At 41.4% G+C, this 25,922-nt stretch overlaps 4 protein-coding genes across 4 annotated transcripts; 1 reads left to right on the forward strand and 3 right to left on the reverse strand.

Annotated features, from left to right (window-relative positions):
• The first annotated feature begins 48 nt into the window (after positions 1 to 48).
• Positions 49 to 6,857, forward strand: LOC135476960 (glycine N-acyltransferase-like). Its single transcript, XM_064757106.1, has 4 exons — positions 49 to 129; positions 4,644 to 4,755; positions 5,273 to 5,396; positions 6,437 to 6,857. Exons 1-4 carry the CDS (start codon positions 49 to 51, stop codon positions 6,855 to 6,857), a joined length of 738 nt encoding a protein of 245 aa, XP_064613176.1.
• A 1,731-nt stretch (positions 6,858 to 8,588) lies between these two features.
• Positions 8,589 to 11,158, reverse strand: LOC135476961 (potassium voltage-gated channel subfamily D member 1-like). The gene is made up of 2 exons (XM_064757107.1): positions 10,670 to 11,158; positions 8,589 to 9,596 (listed from the first exon to the last, which is right to left on the reverse strand). The coding sequence occupies exons 1-2, from the start codon at positions 11,156 to 11,158 to the stop codon at positions 8,589 to 8,591; spliced, it is 1,497 nt and encodes a 498-aa protein (XP_064613177.1).
• A 6,264-nt stretch (positions 11,159 to 17,422) lies between these two features.
• LOC135476272 (heat shock protein 70 B2-like) lies at positions 17,423 to 19,971 on the reverse strand. Its single transcript, XM_064756253.1, has one exon. The coding sequence runs from the start codon at positions 19,761 to 19,763 to the stop codon at positions 17,850 to 17,852; it is 1,914 nt and encodes a 637-aa protein (XP_064612323.1). The 5' UTR covers positions 19,764 to 19,971; the 3' UTR covers positions 17,423 to 17,849.
• Positions 19,972 to 22,882: 2,911 nt separating this feature from the next.
• On the reverse strand, positions 22,883 to 25,341 carry LOC135476273 (heat shock protein 70 B2-like). Its single transcript, XM_064756254.1, has one exon. It carries the CDS (start codon positions 25,240 to 25,242, stop codon positions 23,329 to 23,331), a length of 1,914 nt encoding a protein of 637 aa, XP_064612324.1. The 5' UTR covers positions 25,243 to 25,341; the 3' UTR covers positions 22,883 to 23,328.
• Between the last annotated feature and the right edge of the window lie 581 nt (positions 25,342 to 25,922).

The following is a 25,922-nucleotide window of genomic DNA, read 5'->3' on the forward strand; positions in this document are numbered from 1 at the left end:
AACCATCGGGGAGAGAGCAAATTTTATGAAAACTGGAAGAAGCTTATAATGACGCCAGCTAGATTAGAAAGGGCCGAGTTACCGGAGCTAGCCTGCTACCTGACTCAGCAGCTACCCTCTGGCATTAAGGTAAGGATGTCTACATGTCTGCAGTCGATGTGTACGTTAGTACGTGTAGCCCGGGGTGGCTTTCTTATATTTGGACTGGCGCTCGCATACTCCTGGATGACAGTTACTTCGCTTTTCGATGTTTAGACTGGCGCTCGCCAGTCCTGGATTGCTCCCATTCACTTTTAAGTGAAGCATCGAAAACAGTCGATTACGAACGTCAGCAAGGCAGCTGGTTTCAGGGTCTCGCGGCTGCAAACGGTAGCCATGAACCCAGATGGTGTTTATGGTGGGCGGTCACCTTTGTGAACTTCAAGCGAACGGAGAAGTTGAACTTGCTGGTTACTGTATCAGGTTTTTAAATGGAGCGAGCTTGATAATAAAAATTTATGAAAGAAGAATGGGAGCTGAAACCGTATCACGTACTTAATACATAGCCTGATCTCCCAGCGCGTGGGACATTGCACTTTTTTGTACCATACTCGTTACTACGCATGCGCCCCTCTACGCTCGCATCTCACTGCCACATGCACTAGCCAAGTTTGACCTTTTGCGACCCACGCAAGCTTGTCCAGGCCTGGCATAACCACTGACGTCTTTGTGCAGAGCTATTATCAGCATTTTTTAATAAAATTACTTAAGGTATCCGCTGGAATGATGTTGTGTATAACTAAATAAGTTCACTTCCATGCAGTGACCTACTGTTGTTCAACATTTCTGTACAGAATTTATTAGTAGGAAGACTGATATATAGTGAGAGTAATGGAGTATCAGTGGTCTTACCGTGTATGGATACACGCCTGTCGTTATTTATTGTATCCGCAAGTCGTAGCTGAAAGTAGATAGGCTTACTTAGCTGGTGACCTTGTTCTCCAGTGAGCAGTGACCTGTATAGGACAGAATACGATAGGGCGGTCGGTTTCATGGGTAGAAGAAACCGGAGTGCCTAGGGTAAAGCACCGTTACTAACGAACTGATCTCTGACCAATGACCTGTAAGACTGATCTGGGACACATTCCCTTTAAAGTACGAACAAACGCAATTTTTATCATTTGGCTTGTACATAAATTTTTATTTATTTATATATTTATTGGTTTCTTTAAGATCAATAGTTCACCTATGCACTCAAACAATTAACCCGCTCTGTCGGTCGTTCTGTCTGTCGCTCGCTCCAACGGTCGTTCGCTTTGTATGCCCATCATTTTGTCCACATGTGTATTGGTTGTTTTCTTTCACTCGTTCTGTCTGCCGCCCGCTTTGTCGATCATTCTGTCACTTTGTATGTCGGTCGTTCTGTCTGTCTGTTGGTCAGTTGGCCGGTCGACATGCATGCATGTCGGTTACTTTATCGGTCGCTGTCTGTTTATCGGTTCGTCGCACAAGAAGTGTGTAGGTCGTGCTGTTGGTCGTTTTGTATATCGGTCGGCCAATTGTTTGACAACCTTAGTTGATGTATTCTTTCTTTGTATATAGTAGGCAGGAAATATATAATTTGCCTTTATATCCATAGTGGGTTCGATCCGCACCACTCCAAAATTGTTTATCTTTTAATCTAACCCAGGTCGAGAAATACCAAAGACTTTAAAAATGGTACTTGTGGATGCTTCGCTTGGCCCTCAGCATTGAGAGGTTAGAGCAAGGAAACTGACCGGTTGACCCGGTGTCAGTATAGTGTGACTTTGTGTCATGTCTGGTGTCTTCGATACTTCAGAGGTGGCTGCATTTTGGCCAAATGGACTCATAGGAAATGCTTTGAATTACTATTCTTGGTAAATACAAAAAAGTGATTTGATCAGCGGATATAACGTCTTTAACAAACACCCTGATAATGTTAGCCAATCGCTAAAGTTAAATTCGAATACACGATCTTGCTGTTGTCAATGGTCTCGAGCGCCTTCTGTCACTTAGCCAGGGAAGGCCTTTTGTTCACCCAGTCACATATCCTTGGGCCCTGCCTTTCAAGATACATGTTGTTTAGAGATGTGTAGCTGGCGTGTATGATTTTATGATTTTATGTATGATTTTAATTTAATTTAACAGGACAACCCTCCTGTAGCTAGCGGAAATCCTTGCATGCATAAATAAGTACGTCATTATAAAACAGCCAGTAATATTTGAGCTTTAATTACGCTACACCAGTACTTATGAATAATTCATGCCAAGCCCTCTTACATCAGCTTACAAGAAAGTGTTCTGAAATATTACAGAAATATTGCATTTAAGTACAATCAGCTCTTTATAATCCTATCTCCATCCTTCTACATATTCCAGAGTCACTAATAAACATTGAGTTTCTGGTCCTTATGATAATCGCGAATCTCCTATACAGACGAGGAGCTCTGTAATTTAGAGCTTTCATTACATATCACATTTAAACGTCTTTTCAATAAAATATTGAAATTAATGATGATTAACTACGTATAAATACATATATTCAAGTATTAGAGGAAAAGACTAACCATCAACACGTGGATTTAACGTATGACCCGTGTACGTATACACTTACTAACTATACCATGAATCTCGGACATGAGGTGAGAGGTTGAGGCAGGCCTCGGTGAGCTCAGCTTGGCAGTGATACATGGTAAAGACTAAGCTACAAGTTAATAAGTGTTTGATTATATACCGACTTCCCTGTAAGTTGCGCTGGGGTGGGTATATCTTCAAATCCCCAATGGGCTCTCTAGTTTGAGGTAAGACCTCATCACGCAGATCCGGCAGTTAAGTGATGTCAGAAAACACAAAATACAATCATTTGTTTCTGTTCTTAGTACATTCGGCCATTCCCTTTACTTACAGCATTTAATACTTTTCTAGCTAGCCCGAGATTGCTCTGACGCTGGGTCAGGCAAACAGGACTGGTACGCTAAGGCGGATAATCGGCCCAAGAGAGGTACGATAAGAATGTGCACATTTCAAAATCCCAGCACAATTCTGTAATTCCCAAATCAATACAAAAGTACAAAACTTGGTCAAATCACCAATAAAATTTATATGGCCATAAAAGGAATTATTGCTTAGTAATTGCTCGCCAAAAACACACTCTCATTCAAGAACGCCAAATTGTTCGCTTAAACGAGGGAGTGTCCTTGATTTACAATATGAAGATCAACGTTAACCAGAAAAATATCTTCACTAAAAGTTTCATGTGTGTATTTCTACGTGCTGCCAAAGTTTCGCTTTGGTTAACGTTTGTCTTCATATGTGAAAAGTAAACTTTATAATGTGATGAATTTTAGCATATTTTGCCGTGTTTAACATGCGTATTTCGGATATGGTGGTTCATGCATCCTTCATGGTACAGTGAACTAACGAAAAAAGTGGTGGAGTGATTTTCCCCACTCTACATTGTCTAATGCAAAAAACATATATTCCCATCGGACCAGCCTACCACTTTTCGATTTTAAGATCCCATACATTGCTTAAATGCAAGCTTGTCATATAACAGGAAAAGAAATGTAAAACAGAACTGAAAAAAGAAATAGCCTTACGAGTGTGTCGGCAGCCTTCAGTCACAACTATAGTCAGTTTCGCTTGTTGATGTGCACAGTCTCTTGCACTGGGGCCGATTCCCCGCCTTACCATACCAGGTCTTTTTATTCCACCAAGGATGGTTTGGATCTTACCTTGACCGAAGAAATTTTTGTGAGAATAAATTAGAACTAAATTCTAGGATAATATTCCGCCACATAGACATTATAGGTTGTTTTTTTTTACACTATAAATTTCTCCACTCCAATATTGCACCCAGTCAAAATATATCAAGATTTTGTCTCACCCTGGACAGAACTGAAAACGCTTTTTCCAGTATTACTTATTATCATTCAATCAATCAGCTTATATACTACTTCTGTATGTCTTGGTAATATTTTCGTTTTTATCTCCTACTGAAGGTACGTGGGTTATTGCTGAGCGTGATGGAGGGTAAAACCCATCAGGATTTTTGGGTGGACGCATGGCCCCACCCCAAGGCTGTCGTTGCCACACCTGTTAACGGGGTGGGTTAAACTTTTTGCACTTACATAATGCCTGAACAATCTATAGTGGCTCCACTAGACAATTAGATCGCATCGGTGGTCTTATGGTTACAGCGTTCGCCTTGAAGTGGGGAAGCCTTGGACCAAAGCCGGTTCGAACCCGTTTTTTCGATGGGTCATCTATGTCTTTGGCGATCTTTTGGTCACAGTTAAATGATGTGACGTCACAGCAGCTTAGTATAATATTTACAGATTAAATGTATGAACTGCACGCTACACGCCATACTGGTGGTTACTATGGTGATAGAATCCGATGACCTCGTTTCCAGTACCAATAGCGAAAAAAATGGTGGTCATGATAGGTTGAACTTTTTACTGGTTGTGGGGAAAGTTCAAGGAGTCTGGATTTCACCGGTCTCGCGTGACCATTTACCAACTATCATTCTGTGGTTGCTGCTCTGGTTTTGCTTTCCACTCTGTAGTGCGTTACATTACAAGGTATCTCGCGACTGTTTAATGATATATATGTTTTGTTGTGTTCATTTTAATGTCATACAGGACGATTACCTGTCACACGAGTATGATGTATTTGCGGTTGACCAATCAGCACTGAAGGCCATATTGGACGACAATGATGTCATAACTTGGACAAGGCCTGTGGAATTTCCATGTGAGTCTAGTTATACGTGTCTAGATTCTTCTTTTTTTATACCTAATTCTGCTAAATCCATGGTACTAGAGGGCGTGTAATTTGCTACTATCTGAACATTTAAGTGAACAGTTAGAATAAAACCCAACTGAGGTAAACTTACAAGAAAACCGTATTTCACAGTTTACCTGTGACAATTTGCCATCTCTCACACTGTCGTCGATGCTCTGATTTTGCTCTCCATGCTGTATGTCTTTTATTATATGGTATACTTGCGTTGTAATTGGTGTAGGGGTTCATTTATTTACCGGCCTTCGTACCTGACAACCCTTCTGACTTAAGTATGACGTTTTAGTAAGCCAACCCTAAACATACAAATCTGCGTTGTGTAGGCCTACTATATAGTAGTATTGAGTGCACATGAAGTAATATGGAAAGCTCGTTAAGTCGATCAAAAATGCAACGATGCCATCCATCAATCAATCAATCGATCGATCAATAAATCAATTCGAGGGTTATTCTGTTCCTTTTACTGAAGGCGTCTCTGAAGCTAGCTGTTCAACAATAAAGGAATTGGCAGGAAGACATGGCTGGAATGTTAACACTTACGGTCCGCAGTGGACAGAAATGTACTGTGTGGAACGAGAAAACTTAAAATTAATGTAAGCAGTAAATAAGATCAGTTATTAACCTGTACAGGTTATGTTTATAAATGGTCGCCGTTTAAGGGAATCGTATATATTTATCCACGAGCCTCTCGTCAATTTGATCGCTGTGAGTTCAAGTCCAGCCCGTGCTGGCTCCCTCTCCAGGCTTACGTAGGAAAGTCTACCAGCAGCCTGCGGATGGTCATGGAATTCTCCCGGGCTTTGCCCGGTTTCCTGACATCTTATACTAGCTGCTGTCGTATAAGTGAAATATTCTTGAATACGGCGTGAAAGTCCAATCAAAATATATAAATTTGTCTTGAACACCCAAGCATAAATAAATAAATAAATAAATAACTCACTGACACCCTTATTCCCACAATGCTTTTCTGGCATGGTTGCCATCTTGATATTTCGGACCTTGAGATCACCTGCAGAGGCAGTTCAGTTCACAACATGTCTTATTCCTAAACACGATCTACCGTTTCGCCTTAACACAGCGTGACGTGGTTGGAGACTTCCGTCTATGCATGAACGGTGTGCCAGACTGGGATGTTCGGAACGTCGGAGTTGTGGGTGAGATTTGGTGGGATCCGCACCGTGCATGATATTAGTCATGATGATGATGATGATGTTTCATGATATGGTAATAATCGTGATGACGTTAAGCCAAACTTACCTAACGTTCCGTGGCACAATCCAGTAAGTCAGGACGAAGTCAAACTATGCCGTCAGCAGATGACATCATTGCAATACAGGACAACATAAATTTAAAAATGGGGCCTCCATGACCTGGTGGTTAGTGTGCTAGTGCAGCGCAATGACACAGGAGCCTCTCACCAATGCGGTTGCCGTGAGTCCAGCTCACGCTGGCTTTCTCTCTTGACGCACGTTGGAAGGTCTTTCAGTGAGCTGCGGATGGTCGTGGGTTTCCCCGGGCTCTACCGTCGTATAAGTGAAATATTCTTGAGTGCGGCGTGAAACACCAATCAAGAAAATAAATAAATTTACATATTAGTGTGTGACGATGTTTATCTGTGTTACTATTGTTTTAGAAATCCTCCTAAGGGAATCACCGTGGCCGAATTGTCTTCAAAAGATGCGGAAGTTGTAAACTCCCGGTGGAAATTCAACTCTGGGCGCCAATCAATGTCTGTCTTTAAATTCTGGATTGAAAATTATCCTAGCGTTGCTCTTTTTGACGCAGAAGGACAGCTGGTGGCCTGGGAACTGACGACCCATTTCGGCATCATGGGAAGGCTTTACGTCATGCCTGAACACAGAGGAAAGGGCTACGCTAAATACATCATTTCCACTTTGGCCCAAAAGTGTTTTGCGAAGGATATAAAGCCTGTCGCTAATTTGGAACTCTGTAATTATCGCTCTATCCGGCTTCACCAGAAAATGGGCTTCACGAAAGTGTCGAGTTCTCCTTTAACGTTTATAAAGACAGAGAAGAAGAACTGTGCATCCTGATCGAGACACAATGGTTTTCGATTCCTCAAGGTCATTTCCGATTTTTTTGGGGTAAAAAAATTAAACTTCGCCCGAGTGCTTACTTTTGTATATAAAAGTTGAAAATTTGTCCCGTTTGTTTTGAGATAACCTGTATGCGGAAGCCAGTTTCTTAGGCTCAGAATAATTAAGTTCTAAATTCTGATTTTAAATCTAGACTGCAGTCAGAAATGGTCTGGTGGTATCGACCCCGAAAGACTCGCTTCTATTTGGATGGGAACGGAGTTCATGTCGTGCACGTCCTATGTACAAGTCTGGAAGTGCTGTATATACATGTATCTATACTGTTAGCTTCAGTACTTATAGAATAACGACATAGCCGAAGTGAAAAAAATTACATGATCTTAGTTCATCAGTCATATGACGTGAAACGACACCAGTTGTGTCACTATACTCACAGCTGTTTCCAGACCCTCTTTAAAGTGTGTTTTTTGTGTTGTAATCATATCGATACCTCTATCCCCGCACCACCAAACACACTCGCATACGACCCCAGGCACCCACATCCAAAAACTCCCAGGAAAACTCCCACTGTTCGTATATAGGGGCTTTGGTAGAAACAATAAGCGATCAACGGCACTCGTTAGGCAGTTTGCCCAGCCTTTTATAAATCTTTGAAATTGACGCCCAGATTAATTAAATCAAAATCATGATTATGATGTTCAACACTAATGAAATAAATGGAGAGTGGCACTCGCCAGTAGTGTGGTCATCGGCCTCAAGCTCACGAGAAGTATGGATATTGTGGACTGTGGCCTCAAACTCCCCACTAGTATGGCCTTCGGCCTCAAACTCGCCAATAATGTGGAATGTGGCCTCATGCACCCCAGGGATTTTGGTGGTTAGTTTAAAAGTTGCATTGAGAGGAGGAAAGAGGAGGAAAATTGCGATTGTTAAAAGCTGAATGGACATAAAACAGATGCAAAACAAGGAAAAACTTCTACAACAAATCCACAAATAAAGAAGTAAATAATACTTGCTACTGTAATACATTGTATTATAAGTGATGGTTCTAAACATTGACCCCTATAACCCCTTGATAGAACAATGAAGCAGATGACCACAAGGTACTCTGGATTAAAAAAATTAGAAGTTTAGATAACAACGTAGAAACCAGTTGGAAACCAAAGCTGGAGATGAAAACCACCATCTGCAATCCCGGGTTTTATTTCAGATCGAACGGTTAGAATCACACATGAAGCTGGAACGCAATCTATTCCTTCATAGTTAGGATATGATCTAGGGAATAGTATGTTCTTTTTTTCTTCAGTCGCTTTAACGTGCGGCCTGACAGGAATGAATCGCTTAAAACTGCCTTCTAATCCAAAACTCATCGCATTAAAGTTCAATGACATCTGTTATCAACAAATTAAATGACAGTTTGAATGGGGCTGCAAATAACGGTGGCGTTGAGTGACAAGATTATTTCCGAGAACACACGAATCATTTACATATGTCCCTTCTCCTTTTTCCAGAAATCTGTCTGGTGCTCTATGGAGGTTGTCTCCTGGCTGTGTTCAAATCTTTCAGGCCGTACCATCAGAGCAGGAGAATTATGATCAATCAATGGTTTGATGTTCTTGCTAAATAGGATATGACCGATTTTGTACAATATCTCTCCCAAGGCTGCATTTCTCTCATTGCCTGTAACACGAGTAGCAATTAGAACTTTGTTTAGCCCAGTTTTACGCATTATACGTAAATAAATTGTCCTTCGATCGTTTTTTCCTCTTCAATCTGAACGTCATCGTTTGTTTCATTGGACGCCGGTTTGTTCAACTTCTCAGTCGGCACGATTGGCCTCTCTTTGTATCCGTAGTAAAGGAGGAAATTTCCCGACACAATGGGAACGAAGAAAGCAATGATTATCGGTCCAAGTAGAACGCACAGACCGCCTATTGCGTAACCTAATAAGGTGACGGGGTAGAAGTCGCCATATCCCACCGTTGACATCGTAACTAAAGCCCACCAATAGCCAACGGAAATGTTCTGAAATCTGTCATGTTCAAGATTCTCCACTTTGCGGACCATGTCCACGAGAACCGTTGCAAAGATGAGCAACACGAACAACAACAGTGCCAAGATGGGTATACTGGCTTTCAGGGTCAGCAGGAAATACTTCAGGCCTTTCACGTTACGCGCCATTTGGAAGATGCGCAGAACGCGAAAGCAAGAGAATATCTGAAAGATGCGATGGATGACGAAGCTGACGTCATAGTCTAGGATGACAGGAACCAGGGTGTTAGTAAGAACATACCCCCAGCGCGAGCCCAGATACAGCAGGTCAATGATGGTCATCAGGCACTTGAGGAGCTCCAGGCGATTCGGGCAGACGGCAAAGCGAGCGATGAGCTCCAGAGTGAAGAAGGTGATACAGAAGCCATCCAAAGCGATGAGCAGATCGTTCGGGCGACTGACGATGAACTGGATTTCCCTGAGAGGCCTCATGAGGTCCTTGTCGGAGAGTCCTGTGTGACAAAAGTCGTGTCCCTCAGACAGGGAGTAGTTTGTGTTGACCACTTCTTTGTACCGCTCCTCGGCGTAGGCGATGAAAGGCATCTCGGAGGTGTCGACGGTGTCATTCTTATTGAAACCACACTTGACCAGGATGTCCCGCCATTCCTGATACTCAGGGCATTCCTCCAACAGAGAGCAGACGACGGACACGACAATCAGGAAATACACCAGTAACGCCCAGGCCTGTGGGAATAGCACAAACACGACAATCATTGACTATTCATTTGATTTGGTTTGATTTTTACGCGGCACTCAAGAATACTTTACTTATACGGCGGCGGCCAGCATTATGGTGGAGCCCGGGGAAAACCCACGGCCATCCACAGGTTGCTGGGAGATCTTCATGCCGATAATCACTGAATAATTGAACAATAATTTGATCATAATCACTGAGCATTCAGAACATTCGTTTGAATCAAGGCTTCGAAAGAGACATTGGTATACCAGCCGTCATCAAAAATGACGTTGCGGGTCAATAATCACAAGAGCAATGTCCATAACAACACGGAACATAAAACACCAAATAACTAAGAAAGTAAGGAAATCAGGACGGATTCATGCAAAGAAAACCAGTTTTAAGTTGTCAGTGATGTAAGAAAGCATATTCTAGGCAACTGAATTAGTTGATTGATTGTACGATTGGATTTGCATGATTGTCTTTACTGAAGTTTAAACCCTGGCATGAGAACTGTTTATTTGATATCTACTTAACACCATACTTATATTTTAAAGGAGGAGAACGTAGGGGTGCACGAGACAAATGACTGACCTTTGGCAAGCTACTGACGATGTGGATTACAGACTAGCGCGCCATATTGATGTAGAAACATGACTGGTCTTCAACGAACGTCACACAACCGGGTGCCAAAAATTGGAAGTCGAACATTTTACCTGTGTGCCACGTTTCTTTAATCAGTACCAGCCACTTTGTCCCAAAGACGGAGAAAAAGATTTAAAGCTAAAACGACGAATAAGCACTCCACACTAAATAACTCATCGCCGTCTTACAACTGAAAACTTGTTACGTACGACGTAAAACCGCAAGCATACATACATCCATACGAAGAGCACTCGACGACCGACGCTTCTAAAATTCAACTCAGAAAACCACAGGTCCTTCACTACTGGCGAGCAGGACAAGTCTCAGTGCGTGGGTTCTAACTATATGAGGTACACGGGTTGCCGGTTCTATCCCGACTTTGAAAAGAGATTTTGCAAATACCGACAATCTCAATGTTCCATATACCAAGGTATACCTTAGCCACTCTGGTTGAAGTGCTGTAATACAGAATGCGCCATATCCGCTGTTTGACTCCTTCCACAGCCGTGATTGGCTCGCGGGTGTACGCCATTCCGTCGTCTCCTTGCAGTTCCTTCTCCACACGCTCTCGTTGTTCCACTTCCACCGTCATGTCTACGTAAGTTCGCCAACAGCACGGACCAATGCTCGACTCGGGGATTCCCCAGAACTCCAGCTCTTTCTTCATTGTCGCACCGCAAACGTTGCGAGGCATGTGCAGTTTCCCGAAGCGGTAGAAGGTCAGAATGTAACCGAACAGGCTGGGATCTCTGTCAAAAAACCATTCCGGTCCGACAAGGGACGTCCGAGTGCTCACCATAGACGCATGTTCCAATGCGGTCTGAGGAATTTTGTCAAAGTTTGACTTGGACACCTGGAAAATTTTCCCTCCAACATTCAACGTGTAAACCGACGGTGTTGATGACAAAAGTTTCTTCACCGCCATTTTTTTGTCCTTGGTTTTGGCGTCGACACACTCCTTTGTGGACTTATCGTTTTTTTCTTCTCTCGAACGGTTGTAACAGCAACACTTTCAGGTCATGGTCTTCTTGTCATCCGACCTTCACCTCCAAATGAATCGCTAAAAATGATTTCCGCAGTTATACAACGAGACCTGTAGCTCTCACAGTAAATCCATAGTTAAATGTTGTTTTAGATGGATACCGCAATATGATGGTCACTCATTGTTCTGTGTTGACGTACAGGAGTAACACCTGTTCACCTTCAGTGTGAATACCGAAAAACAACCATGTGTAGAATTCTATACAAATCGATAAACGACCACGCAAATACATGGTGGCGTGAACGATTGACTGTTTACAACACACAGACCGCTTGTTGAGTTTGGTTGGTTCATTGACCATAGACGCCTTTTGCCACTAAAATCTTCAAAACAGAGACTTCGATTCATTTAAACTTACATATCCAAGCCTATAAACGGTTTCCTTTCAGTATGTATGTAAGTATGTAATAAATAAACAAATATCATGAATAAGTTCAAATTTCGCCATTTGTATAAATGTAAATGTGACATTTTGTTTATAATGCCTGCGGTTTTATTGTTGGATTGGTTCAATGACAAAACAAAGCCTGCTGATTTATCATTGCCTGATCCATCCTGTCACTGCTGAGCACCAAGCGAGGCAGTAAAAAGCACATTTTTTGAAGTCTTTTGGTATGACCCGATCCGGGTTTGATCCCTGATCTCCCGACTTCGAAGCGTACGCTCTAACCATTAAGCCGCCGACACTCCCAACTTGTATGTCTATATAGGTATAAGACCAAACACATATTGTTGCTTTGTTTTGTGTCTATATCGACAAATGCAAATTTTAATTTGGGCAACATTTTAGTATGGCAATTTGGGCTAGACCATGTTCACATATTAGCAACCAGAACATAATGCTTTGTGTACCACATAAAAGTGTCAAAACTTCTTACAAATATTTATACATTCAGCGAACTTGAATATATAAATTTTTCAAACACTTCAGTTGAATTTACCAGACAAGAGTCTGGTATAATTTTAGATTTTCATGGTGTGCTGTAATTGAGCGCATGTAAAGGGTATCATATTGTGTTTGTATCTGACCCTTACTCTAAAAACTAAATTTAACATAACATTATATGTTTTCTGAATGATAGTAGAATAGATTATGTTAATAAAGTGTAACAAAATAACATTATGATATGGCCAACCCAATGGCCTCGAACAACAGCAATATTGAGCTGGAACAACCGAACAAATCTGCTATATGTAACAAAACGGTTTGTAGCAACAACATGATGTACGCTGCCATCACTTATATACCTGATTAATTTGACAAATTAGTTTTTAGAATGTAGTATTTGATTCTGCCATCACTTGCACACCTAACCAATTTAAAAATTAGTTTTTAGAGTGTAGTATTTGATGCTGCCATCACTCATATACCTAATCAATTTAACAAATTAGTTTTTGGAGTGTAGTATTTGAGACACGTCTAGAGCCAGTTGTTCATTTTATTTATTTGATTGGTGTTTTACGCGTACTCAAGAATATTTCACTTAAACAACGGCAGCCAGCGTTATGGTCGCTAATGACACCGTGTGTATGTCGAGCTATTGTTGTTCTGTCTGGTAGCCCCAAACATTCCCCATTACAAGGTCGACACTCACCGTCGTTGTGTACTAAGTCAAAACTTCTTGCGTACGGTGTTAAACATCAAATAAATAAATAAATAAATAAATAAATAAATAAACACAAGGTTGACTCTTGAATTATATTGCCTTCACGTATCAGGAGCCGCAACAGAGTCGTATAATTTAAATATTCTTGAGTACGACGTAAAACAGTACAATATAACAGGATGTAAACGGTAATTCTGGCAAGTTCCGGTCTGTTGAAATGAAATCTAGTTTTGCCCATGCACCTCTTAAGAAGCAGGGAACGTGAGATATTGAATCCCATGTGCATTTGATTGTTACTTTATGCCGTGTTGACGGAAGCCGAGTGTTGGGATGATGTATTTGGGACGCAATCATGATAAATCAGTAGCCTATACGTCTTAGGTGTCTCTGTCATATGGTCGCTACAGCCACTCTACAACTACCATAAAATCGGGGAACCTATGATGTAGGACATAAAAATATCAGATCGCTGTGAAGATGTATTGAGGAGGCCTCGCTGGCTCACATTTATTTATATATTTATTTATTTGACTGGTGTTTTACACACTCAATTATACCACGGCAGCTAGCATTATGGTGGGAGGAAAATTCGCTCACGACCATCCCTGGTAATCCTTTACGTTACGACCGGCACGGAATCGAGCATGAGCTGGAGATAAACTAACACCGATCGCATTGGCGAGAGGCCTCTGGGTTACTGTGCTGCGATAACATGTCAACTAGCCTACTCCAGGCCACGGAGGCCTCCTGATACAGTCGCAAAGAACCAACGCTTTAACTGTGCGAATCAGCTAGGAGCCTCCGTGACACAGTAGTTTAGTGAGCTTTCGTCCAATAAACTAACGATGTTCAGTGAGCGAACAGAGCTCTCGATGTTTCAGTTGCGGCTCCGAGTTAGGAGGTCTGTTAGGTACCAAGCGAAGGTTGGTCGTTTACTCCAGGTACTCAATATTTGGATGTTGTTTGTATTGAAACCACCAAAATGAGCCTAAGGACATTTTAAACAGGAATAACTTTAGATGGTTTGTCTGAAGCTTTTAATTACATAAGTTCGTACGATACTTGGCGAAGGGCGGTCGTGATCACTCAGAGCGCGGGTAAAATCAAAAGCCCTTGTGTGCGGGTCAAAGAGAGGGATCCGGTTCTATCCCAACATATAGGATAAGGATACAGGATTTCGAGGTTCCCCAGCTCTCACAGTTCTTATCATTGAGTTTGGCGACAAGCGTTGACGGTGTTCGTTGTTTCAGTTTGAGCAGTCTAATAAACGTTGATGACCAGTTATTTTCCACCAGTCCAGTGAACACTTACGTTTGTCACAGGTGTGAAAGTTAGTCAGTAACTTTATCTCATGCAGGCACTTCAATTTGCTCACCCATAAAAACCCGTCATCATTTTAAGTAGAAAATTCTCAAGCGCGCCTTCACACATAGTGTAAAACAACAATCAGTCAGTTTGAAGTATCTTTGAGGCGTTATCTTCCCGCCGCGAGCCAAGCACTGGTTACGTACGCCATCCAGAGTGCTTTTTCAATTTTTCAACATTTTTGCATGCAAATTATCAACTTCAAATGTTATAAATGTATCGTAGCAGATCTATATTTATTTGATTTGATTTATTTGAATAGTGATTTACGCCGTGCTCAAGAATATTTCACTTATACCACGGCGGTCAGAATTATGGTAGGAGGAAACCAGGCAGAGCATAATTTCGTTTACATCACTGCCACAAATTGCAAAATTGGTAACGAATCTTGAACAACGCCGTGGTCACCGGGGTAACGGTGATGAGGCAGAAAGTCTCAACCTTTGTTTCTCATTCTACTTTATACACAAGAATTCTCTTTATCTACAGTGTGTACAACACGATTCGAACCAACAAATGAAACAAGATTACTGAAGAATGCTGATTCAGACACCTGTGATGAGGTTTAGCCTAAGCAAGCCTACGTGTCTGAGGATCCAAAGATCAAGCTTGTCGTCAACTGGTAGCAGTGATGTAAAGAGAGTAGAGAGCGGTACATGCGTTGTTACAAGTATGGCCTTGAATACACAAGTGTAACACTGGGTTACAAACTCACACAACCACAAATCAATTCATTTAAAAGTGAGAGTTTATTCACGGTCAACAATAAAAATAAAAACGTTTTGTATTAAAATAAATCCTTGTTTTATACGCAGGAAATACGTCATTGAGATCTTTTACAGTCCTTCACAAATTTGAAAATAAATACTAAACATTCTGCTCCTACATAATGCTGTATTAACGTGCGACATATCACACATACCCGTTATAAGTTTGACTTCCACAGTAACATTTACAAAACATTTTTCTCTTATCTGATGTAGTTTACATGTATTATTCTACGGTACATGTATTATTATTTGGTACAAATACTGCGGAATTTCATTTCGATTAACAAAAATAAATTAATAAATTCTATTAAGTGTTTAACATTAGGGTGGTATGAAAAATGACATCAAGTGCAGTGACTTAAAAATTATCCATCTGCATATAGCAAATCAAGTCACATCTTTAGTCAACTTCCTATACTGTGGAACCGTCATGGAAAGAGCCATTGCTACCAGGGTTACCACATTTGGACTCTTTGACATGACTGGAGAGCAAACGTTCTGAACCTCCTTAAGTTTTTATTCTAACTCCTGATTTTTAGCCAAGGAACTACCATCCATCCACTTGAGAGCCATCAGACCCGCTGGCCAGGCGGGGCCTTGAAACGTTCATGCTATACATACATGCTAAACGATGCACTGTGATGGCTGAAGATCTAGAGTGTCTGCTTTGTTGGCAGGAGATCAGAGTTCAATCCTCAGTCCAGCCAAAGACATGTTAACCATTTTTGCTTCTCCTTTAATTCTCTTTTAATACTCGCTTGGCACTTAGCATAATTATTTATTTATTTTATTTTATTTGATTGGTGTTTTACACCATACTCAAGAATATTTCACTTATACGACGGCGGCCAACATTATGGTTGTTGGACACCGGGCAGAGCCAGGCGGAAACCCACAACCGTCCACAGGCTGCTGGCAGACCTTCCCACTTACCTTAGCATAATTAAGTGATACACCAGTTACAGGTCACTCCAGTGTCACAACACTGTGAGAGAATAAACCAGTTACAGGTCACTCCAGTGTCATGACAGTGTGAGAGAATAAAGCATCATGTCAGGCGTCTTCTTCAGGGTTGTCCATTGAGGAAGCACTGTATTTAATAAATTAATTTATTTGATTGGAGTTTTACACTGCATTCAAAAGTATTTCACTCATACTATGCCTGTCATTATATTGAGGGAGAAAATGGGCAGAGCCATAGGCAGGTTGCTAGCAGACCTTCCCCTGTACAGCTGGAGACAAAGCCAGCATGACCTGGACTTGAAGTCACAGCCACCACATTGGTGAGGGACTCGCGAATCATTCTGATACACCAGCACAATAACCAAGCCAACCGCTCGGCCAACAAAGACTGTTCACTATTTATTGGGTCTCATTTTAGCCCACCTGATTTCAGGAGATACTGCTATGATATCACTGAAAAAATATTGAATTTATTTATTTAATTGATTGATGTTTTATGCCGTGTGGAAAAATATTTCACTTATATAACAATGACCAGTATTGTTGTGGGAGGCAAACGGGCAGAGAAGGGAAACCCCGTGACATTTGTAAGTTGACGCTAGACATTCCCACGCACCACAGGAGAGAAATAATGTTGAAATCAGCTTAATAAAACTACTCGGGGACATATGCCGTACACGTCAATGAAACATCAACAATAAACACTATGACTATATACTGAAGTAACTTATAAGAGCAGATCAGAAAGTTGAGGTTGTGGTCGAGTTGCCAAATTCAAGGTGCCTGCCTTTCTACTGCCAAGTTTAATTTACCAGTGTACATGTTTACGTGTGTCTGAGCTTACCCGCTGGGAATTTGACCCAGCATTCTCTGCATTACGAATCCACACGTTTTTTACTACATTACGGGGCGGTTCCCTCTTGGAGGTAGATAGTGTTACATCAACTACTCTATGCTATATTCATCCTAATGGGGTTTATACCTGACTCGGGATTTCACTTACTCAGAGTTGGTCAGGAGACTGAGGGAGAGGAAACCAGCGATGTCAACAGCGATGTCAACGATGTCATGGCAGCTGGTACATCTGGAGCAGACCGTACTACTTGCACAAGTTGGGGGTCTGCAGGCAGAAAGCATAAAATAGATCTCAGCCAACTAAATTCTTCCATCTCTGTCACACAAGGGCAACTATCATTTCTCAACATTGTGACATACATGTATACAGCAGAACTTTGAGTATATCAATTAAGCGCCAAACTGCAACTCCAGTACACAACCAAAAGGTATATCACAACACTATAAAAGACACACTTGTCTGCATACACATACACAAAAATGTTGAGAAACTAAAATAGCCAATCCTCATGAATTATGTCAAACAAAGCTTTGTTCCTTATATACACAAACTCTAAACGGCTTTAAAAATACACACCAACAAATCTTGTAACTTCATTGAGAATGCTTATTTATTCTCCACAATAAATTAAATAAATACACACATTTAAACATTTGATATCACAAACAATGAGATCTTTTCATCCTGGTTCAGTGACACAACTGGATGGAACTTGAGCTTTTCTTAATACTGAACATAAAAATGAATGATGAACATATACACATCCACACTAAATACTACAGCAAGTTTGACTTAAACAGTAGCATTTTCATAATGTCTCTTTTACACCATCAAACAACATACACATTAACCGCGTTGTATATTGCACCAAAGAATAATTCAGCAATCTTCTGTATGTTCACCATAGCAGAGAGCCAAATTTCCATCACAAAAACATAAAAATTTCACAAAAATATGTGGTTTACAAAAACATTAATTTTATCTGCATCACAATAAATTAAAAAATTGTATCATTAATCAACTTCCTCCACTGTGGGACCATTATGTGCAGTGCCACTGTTACCAGGGTTATCAGATTTTGGCTCCCCGTGTAACTTTGACATGATCGGAGAGCAAATGTTCTGAACCTCCTTAAGTTTGTATTCTAACTCCTCCTTTTCAGCCAAGGAATTACCATCCATCCACTTCAGAATCTCATCACACGTGCTTATCACAGTGTTCTTGTCATTCTCAGAGAGCTTACTGCCATGCTCACTCACCACCTGTTTCACATTGAAGACATATCCCTCCAGCTGATTCCTGGCAGAAACACGTTCTCTGTGTTTTGCATCATCGTCTTTGTATTTCTCCGCCTCAGCCAACATTCTCTCAATGTCCTCTTTACTCAGCCTGCCCTTGTCATTTGTGATGGTGATTTTGTTTTGCTTTCCAGTGCTCTTATCCTGCGCAGACACGTTCAAAATGCCATTGGCATCGATATCAAAAGTAACCTCTATCTGAGGCACCCCTCTTGGTGCGGGTGGAATGCCATTCAACTCGAAGGTGCCAAGTTTGTTGTTGTCCTTGGTCATGGCTCGCTCTCCCTCATACACCTGGATGGTCACAGCTGGCTGGTTATCTGCATAAGTGGTGAAGATCTGGGAGGTTTTCATCGGGATTCTGGTGTTCCTTTCAATCAGGTTAGTCATGACTCCACCAGCTGTCTCAATTCCCAATGACAATGGTGCCACATCCACAAGTAGCACATCTTTGATCACCTCGCTCTGTTCCCCGGTCAAAATTGCAGCCTGGACAGCAGCGCCATAAGCCACAGCCTCGTCAGGGTTGATCGACTTGTTCAGCACTTTTCCATTCATGAAGTCCTTCAACAATTTCTGGATTTTTGGAATCCTGGTAGAGCCCCCAACAAGGACAATTTCGTGGATTTGTGACTTGTCCATCTTGGCATCTCGCAAAGCTTTCTCCACAGGTTCCAGGGTTCCCCTGAACAAATCTGAACACAACTCCTCAAACCTTGCCCGTGTGATTTTGGTGTAATAGTCAATGCCCTCAAACAGGGAGTCGATCTCGATGTTGGCATCGGCACTGCTGGACAGCGTTCTCTTGGCTCGCTCGCATGCTGTACGCAGACGGCGAAGTGAGCGTTTATTACCACTGATGTCTTTGTGGTGTTTTCTCTTGAACTCCTGAACAAAATGGTTCACAAGTCGGTTGTCGAAGTCTTCCCCTCCCAAGTGAGTGTCTCCAGCTGTTGACCGAACCTCAAACATGGATCCTTCGTCTATGGTGAGGATGGACACATCAAACGTTCCACCTCCTAAATCAAAAATAAGTACATTTTTCTCACCTTTAAGGTTTTTATCCAGTCCGTAAGCCAGAGCTGCTGCCGTGGGTTCATTGATAATCCTCAGCACATTAAGTCCTGCGATGGCACCGGCATCTTTGGTGGCTTGTCTCTGGGAATCGTTGAAGTATGCAGGAACTGTTATCACCGCATCCTTCACTTTCTGACCCAGGTAAGCCTCGGCCGTCTCCTTCATTTTGGTGAGCACCATGGAACTGATTTCTTCAGGTGCAAATGTCTTTTCTTCTGATTTGTACTCCACCTGGATCCGTGGTTTCCCCAATTTGTTCACTACAGTAAACGGCCAGTGTTTTTTATCCGCCTGAACGACAGGATCGTTAAAATCCCGACCGATCAATCGCTTGGCGTCAAAGACGGTGTTTTTAGGGTTGAGAGCCACCTGATTTTTGGCCGCATCGCCGATCAGTCTCTCGCTGTCAGTAAAGGCCACATAACTAGGCGTTGTTCTGTTTCCCTGGTCGTTGGCGATGATTTCCACCTTACCATGCTGGAAAACACCTACACAGGAATATGTTGTGCCCAAATCTATGCCAATCGCTGGTGATTTCGTTGAAACTCCCATATTTCAGTCGCGTTGTTGTTGTATAGTCAAATTTTCTAGCAATATCGCTGTTAACGGCGAATAAAGTTGACGAATAATGTGGGTTTATCTCTCGCTATGAGTTTGTGTAACGTTGAACTTCTCTGATTCTGACAGGCATTGACGATGGGAGTCATATTTATACCCATCTGCAGAAATTTCTCGATTTCATCGAACGTGCTCGATCTAAAGAAATAGCGTTGTGGAGAGTTGTTTACATCACGTGGTAGAAAACGAGGTCAAATCGTCGTTCGGGAGATTTCGGGACTGGTGGAATGTTCCGGAAAAAGATAACTGGCTATTTCTGGAGCAACGTTTGCTGCATTTAAATACATTCTACATACACAATGTCTTCAGGACATTGCGTTTATTAATGAAAAAAAAAATTTAAAAAAATCCAGATACCTGTTGTTTTTATTTCTTAGTAAAATATTAAGAATATCGTGTTTTGTGTAAATATTCAGAGAGGCTTTTGCAGTAAACATGTACATGGAAAAGGGACCTCACTGCACAGCGTGTGGATGTTCTCTATCTGTCAGAACTCATCTAGCGCTCATTTATATTTATGACCAAAACAGATTAGTCACAGTTTTTGTTTGTCGTATTGTTATACCTTTCATTTGCATATATTGACTGCGTAGTATAAATACGTGCATAAGACAACATCCCCTTCTACATTTACCTGTGGTGCGCTAATGATATACTGAATATTTAACCGTAGGCTACATACAAGTACTTAAGTGATTAAACTGTAGATAGATAATGGGTTTACAAATATATTGCATCGGCCTACTGATGGTGTCAGACTTTTCAGTCTTACTGGTAATGATGGCAAAGGTGCAAAGATTCGTTTGCAATAGACCGTTACGCAGGGTATATTATGACCAATACCTGGGCTATATCCAAAGCTGCTGAAAAGCGCCCCATATTACAAATGATACAATAACATAACAATATAACAGTTTAGGCCTAATGTACTACTTGTATAAAAAGTTTGATGAAACTGACTTGTATATTTTTAAATGAAGAAGAGCATAACTTTGACATGGAAATGTAGACATGCATGTGTGAACTAAAGGATAATAACGGGCATCTTAACTGAGTAAAAAAAAAATAATAATAATAATAATTTTAGCTTTTTATCCACAGCCACCATATCTGCTGGGCATATATGTACTCAATTTCATCTTATATCCACAGCTGTTGGATACATATAAGTACTGAATTTGAGTTTATATCCACAGCCACTGGATTTAGCCTATAAGTAAAGGATTCTAGTTACATCCACAGCTGCTGGGTATATGATGTCTGTCTTATTTAATTGGTGAACTGTTTTATGCTGTACAGAAGAAACATTTTACCATTAAATGTATGATGGTTATCACTTTTATGCATGGAGAAAAGTGCCTTAAAACCTGGATAAACCCCATTACCCTGCTTACATGTACAAGGCTTGGCCAAACACTGGTTTTGAACCTGCAGCCATATACAATTCCAAAGTCAGTGACCTGCTAGAAACCATCAGACCTGTTGGCCAGACGGGACCTCGAAACATTCATAGTATACATGTATGCCAAATGATGCACTGTGATGGCTGAGGGGCTAGTATGTCTGCTTTGTTGGCAGAGGATCCCTGTTCAGTCCTTAGTCCAGTCAGGGATATGTCAGCCATTTTTGTTTCTCCCTTTTCAGGCTCCCTTTGCACTTAACATAATTAAGTGACACACCAGTTACTGGTCACACAAGTGTCACGACACTGTGACAGAATGAAGCATCATGTCAGGTGTTTTCTCCATGGTTATCCACTGAGTCAGCACTATATTTAATTAATTTATTTATTTGATTGGAGCTTTACACCGTACTCAAAAGTATTTCACTTATACTATGCCAGCCATTATAATGGAGGGAAACGGGGCAGAGCCATAGGCAGGTTGCTAGCAGACCTTCCCATGTACAGCTGGAGACAAAGCCAGCATGACCTGGACTTGAAGTCACAGCCACCACATTGGTGAGGGATTCCCGAATCATTCTGATACACCAGCACAATAACCAAGCCAACCGCTCGGCCAACAAAGACTGTTTACTATTTATTGGGTCTCATTATAGCCCACCTGATCTCAGGAGATACTGCTATGATATCACTGAAATAATATTGAATTCATTTATTTATGTATTTAATTGATTGCTGTTTTATGCTGTGTGCAAGATTATTTCACTTATACAAGAATGACCAGCATTATTTTGGGAGGAAACCGGGCAGAGAAGGGAAAATCCATGACCATCTGTAAGTTGCCGCGAGACATTCCCACGCACGACCAGAGAGAAATAATGTTGAAATCAGCTTAATAAACTCCTCTAGAACATATATGCCATAAATGAGACATCATCAATAAATACTATGACTAACTGAAGTGGCTTATAAGAGCAGATAAGAAAGATGATGCTCTGGTCGAGTTGCCAACTCAAGGTGCCTGCCTTTCTACTGCCAAGTTTATTTTTGTAGTGTACGTGTTTATACATCTGAGCTTACCAGCAGGGAATTTGAACCAGCAATCTCTGCATTACGAATCCACACATTTTCTACTACACTACAGGGCAGTTCCCTCTTGGAGGTAGATAGTGTTACATACACTATTCTATGCTATATTCATCCTAATGGGGTTTATACCTGACTCGGGATTTCTCTTACTCAGAGCTGGTCAGGAGACAGAGGGAGAGGAAACCAGCGATGCCAACGATGTCATGGCAGCTGGTACATCTGGAGCAGACCGTACTACTTGCACAAGTTGGGGGTCTGCAGGCAGAAAGCATAAAATATATCTCCGCCAACTGAATTCTTCCACCTCTATCACACAAGGCCTACTCTCATTTCTCAACATTGTGACATACATGTATACAGTGGTATTTTAAGAGGTATATCAATTAAAAGCCAAACTGCAACTCCAGAACACAACCAATAGGTATATCATAACACTCTAAAGATACACTTTTCTGCATACACATTTGCAAACATGTCAAGACACCAGAGCAGCCAATCCTCATGAATTATGTCAAACAAAACTTTGTTCTTTATATATACACAAACTCTAAAAGGCTTTAGAAAATACACAACAACAGTTCTTGTAACTTCACCGTGAATGTTTATTCACTCTCAACAATATAATAAATAAATAAACACATTTAAAAACTTGATATCACAAACAATGAGGTTTCATAGTCCTTGATCAATGCCAGAAGTAGATGGAATTTGAGCTTTTCTTAATACTGAATGAAAAACGAGTGATGCACAGTTACACATTTACACTACATACTACAGTAAGTTTAACTTAAACAGTAGCATTTTCGTAATGTCTCTTCTGCACGATCAACAAACATACACATTAACCGCGTTGTATATTGCACCAAAGAATAATTCAGCAATCTTCTGTATGTTCACCATAGCACAGAGCCAAATTTACATCACAAATACATAAAAACTTTACAAAAATATGTGCTTTACAAAAACATTAATTTTATCTGCATCACAATAAATTAAAAAATTATATCATTAATCAACTTCCTCCACTGTGGGACCATTATGTGCAGTGCCACTGTTACCAGGGTTACCAGAATTTGACTCCCCGTGTAACTTTGACATGATCGGAGAGCAAATGTTCTGAACCTCCTTAAGTTTGTATTCTAACTCCTCCTTTTCAGCCAAGGAATTACCATCCATCCACTTCAGAGTCTCATCACACGTGCTTATCACAGTGTTTCTGTCATTCTCAGAGAGCTTACTGCCATGCTCACTCACCACCTGTTTCACATTGAAGACATATCCCTCCAGCTGATTCCTGGCAGAAACACGTTCTCTGTGTTTTGCATCATCGTCTTTGTATTTTTCTGCCTCAGCCAACATTCTCTCTATGTCCTCTTTACTCAGCCTGCCCTTGTCATTTGTGATGGTGATTTTGTTTTGCTTTCCAGTGCTCTTATCCTGCGCAGACACGTTCAAAATGCCGTTGGCATCGATATCAAAGGTAACCTCTATCTGAGGCACCCCTCTTGGTGCGGGTGGAATGCCATTCAACTCGAAGGTGCCAAGTTTGTTGTTGTCCTTGGTCATGGCTCGCTCTCCCTCATACACCTGGATGGTCACAGCTGGCTGGTTATCTGCATAAGTGGTGAAGATCTGGGAGGTTTTCATCGGGATTCTGGTGTTCCTTTCAATCAGGTTAGTCATGACTCCACCAGCTGTCTCAATTCCCAATGACAATGGCGCCACATCCACCAGTAGCACATCTTTGATCACCTCGCTCTGTTCTCCGGTCAAAATTGCAGCCTGGACAGCAGCGCCATAGGCCACAGCCTCGTCAGGGTTGATCGACTTGTTCAGCTCTTTTCCATTCATGAAGTCCTTCAACAGTTTCTGGATTTTTGGAATCCTGGTAGAGCCCCCAACAAGGACAATTTCATGGATTTGTGACTTGTCCATCTTGGCATCTCGCAAAGCTTTCTCCACAGGTTCCAGGGTTCCCCTGAACAAATCTGAACACAACTCCTCAAACCTTGCCCGTGTGATTTTGGTGTAATAGTCAATGCCCTCAAACAGGGAGTCGATCTCGATGTTGGCATCGGCACTGCTGGACAGCGTCCTCTTGGCTCGCTCACATGCTGTGCGCAGACGGCGAAGTGAGCGTTTATTACCACTGATGTCTTTGTGGTGTTTTCTCTTGAACTCCTGAACAAAATGGTTCACAAGTCGGTTGTCGAAGTCTTCCCCTCCCAAGTGAGTGTCTCCAGCTGTTGACCGAACCTCAAACATGGATCCTTCGTCTATGGTGAGGATGGACACATCAAACGTTCCACCTCCTAAATCAAAAATAAGTACATTTTTCTCACCTTTCAGATTTTTATCCAGTCCGTAAGCCAGAGCTGCTGCCGTGGGTTCATTGATAATCCTCAGCACATTAAGTCCTGCGATGGCACCGGCATCTTTGGTAGCTTGTCTCTGGGAATCGTTGAAGTATGCAGGAACTGTTATCACCGCATCCTTCACTTTCTGACCCAGGTAAGCCTCGGCCGTCTCCTTCATTTTGGTGAGCACCATGGAACTGATTTCTTCAGGTGCAAATGTCTTTTCTTCTGATTTGTACTCCACCTGGATCCGTGGTTTCCCCAATTTGTTCACTACAGTAAACGGCCAGTGTTTTTTATCCGCCTGAACGACAGGGTCGTTAAAATCCCGACCGATCAATCGCTTGGCGTCAAACACAGTGTTTTTAGGGTTGAGAGCCACCTGATTTTTGGCCGCATCGCCGATCAGTCTCTCGCTGTCTGTAAAAGCCACATAACTAGGCGTTGTTCTATTTCCTTGGTCGTTGGCGATGATTTCCACCTTACCATGCTGGAAAACACCTACACAGGAATATGTTGTGCCCAAATCTATGCCAATCGCTGGTGATTTCGTTGAAACTCCCATATTTCAGACGCGTTGTTGTTGTATACTCAAATTTTCTAGCAATATCGCTGTTAAAGGCGAATAAAGTTGACGAATAATGTGGGTTTATCTCTCGCTATGAGTTTTTGTAACGTCGAACTTCTCTGATTCTGACAGGCATTGACGATGGGAGTCATATTTATACCCATCTGCAGAAATTTCTCGATTTCATCGAACGTGCTCGATCTAAACAAATAACGTTGTGGAGAGTTGTTTACATCACGTGGTAGAAAACGAGGTCAAATCGTCGTTCGGAAGATTTCGGGACCCGTGGAATGTTCCGGAAAAAGATAACTGGCTATTTCTGGAGCACCGTTTGCTGCTTTTCAATACATTGTACATACACGATGTCTTCAGGACATTGCGTTTATTAATGAAAAAAAAAAAAAAATGCAGATACCTGTTGCTTTTATTTCTTAGTAAAATATTAAAAATATCGTGTTTTGTGTAAATATTCAGACAGGCTTTTGCAGTAAACATGTACATGGAAAAGCAACCTCACTGTAGAGCGTGTGGATGTTCTCTATCTGTCAGAACTCATCCAGCGCTCATTTATATTTATGACCAAAACAATTAGTCACAATTTTTGTTTGTCGTATTGTTATACCTTTCATTTGCATATATTGACTGCGTAGTATAAATACGTGCAGAAAACAACATCC

This window comes from Liolophura sinensis, chromosome 10, assembly GCF_032854445.1.
Source record: "Liolophura sinensis isolate JHLJ2023 chromosome 10, CUHK_Ljap_v2, whole genome shotgun sequence".
NCBI lineage: Eukaryota > Metazoa > Mollusca > Polyplacophora > Chitonida > Chitonidae > Liolophura > Liolophura sinensis.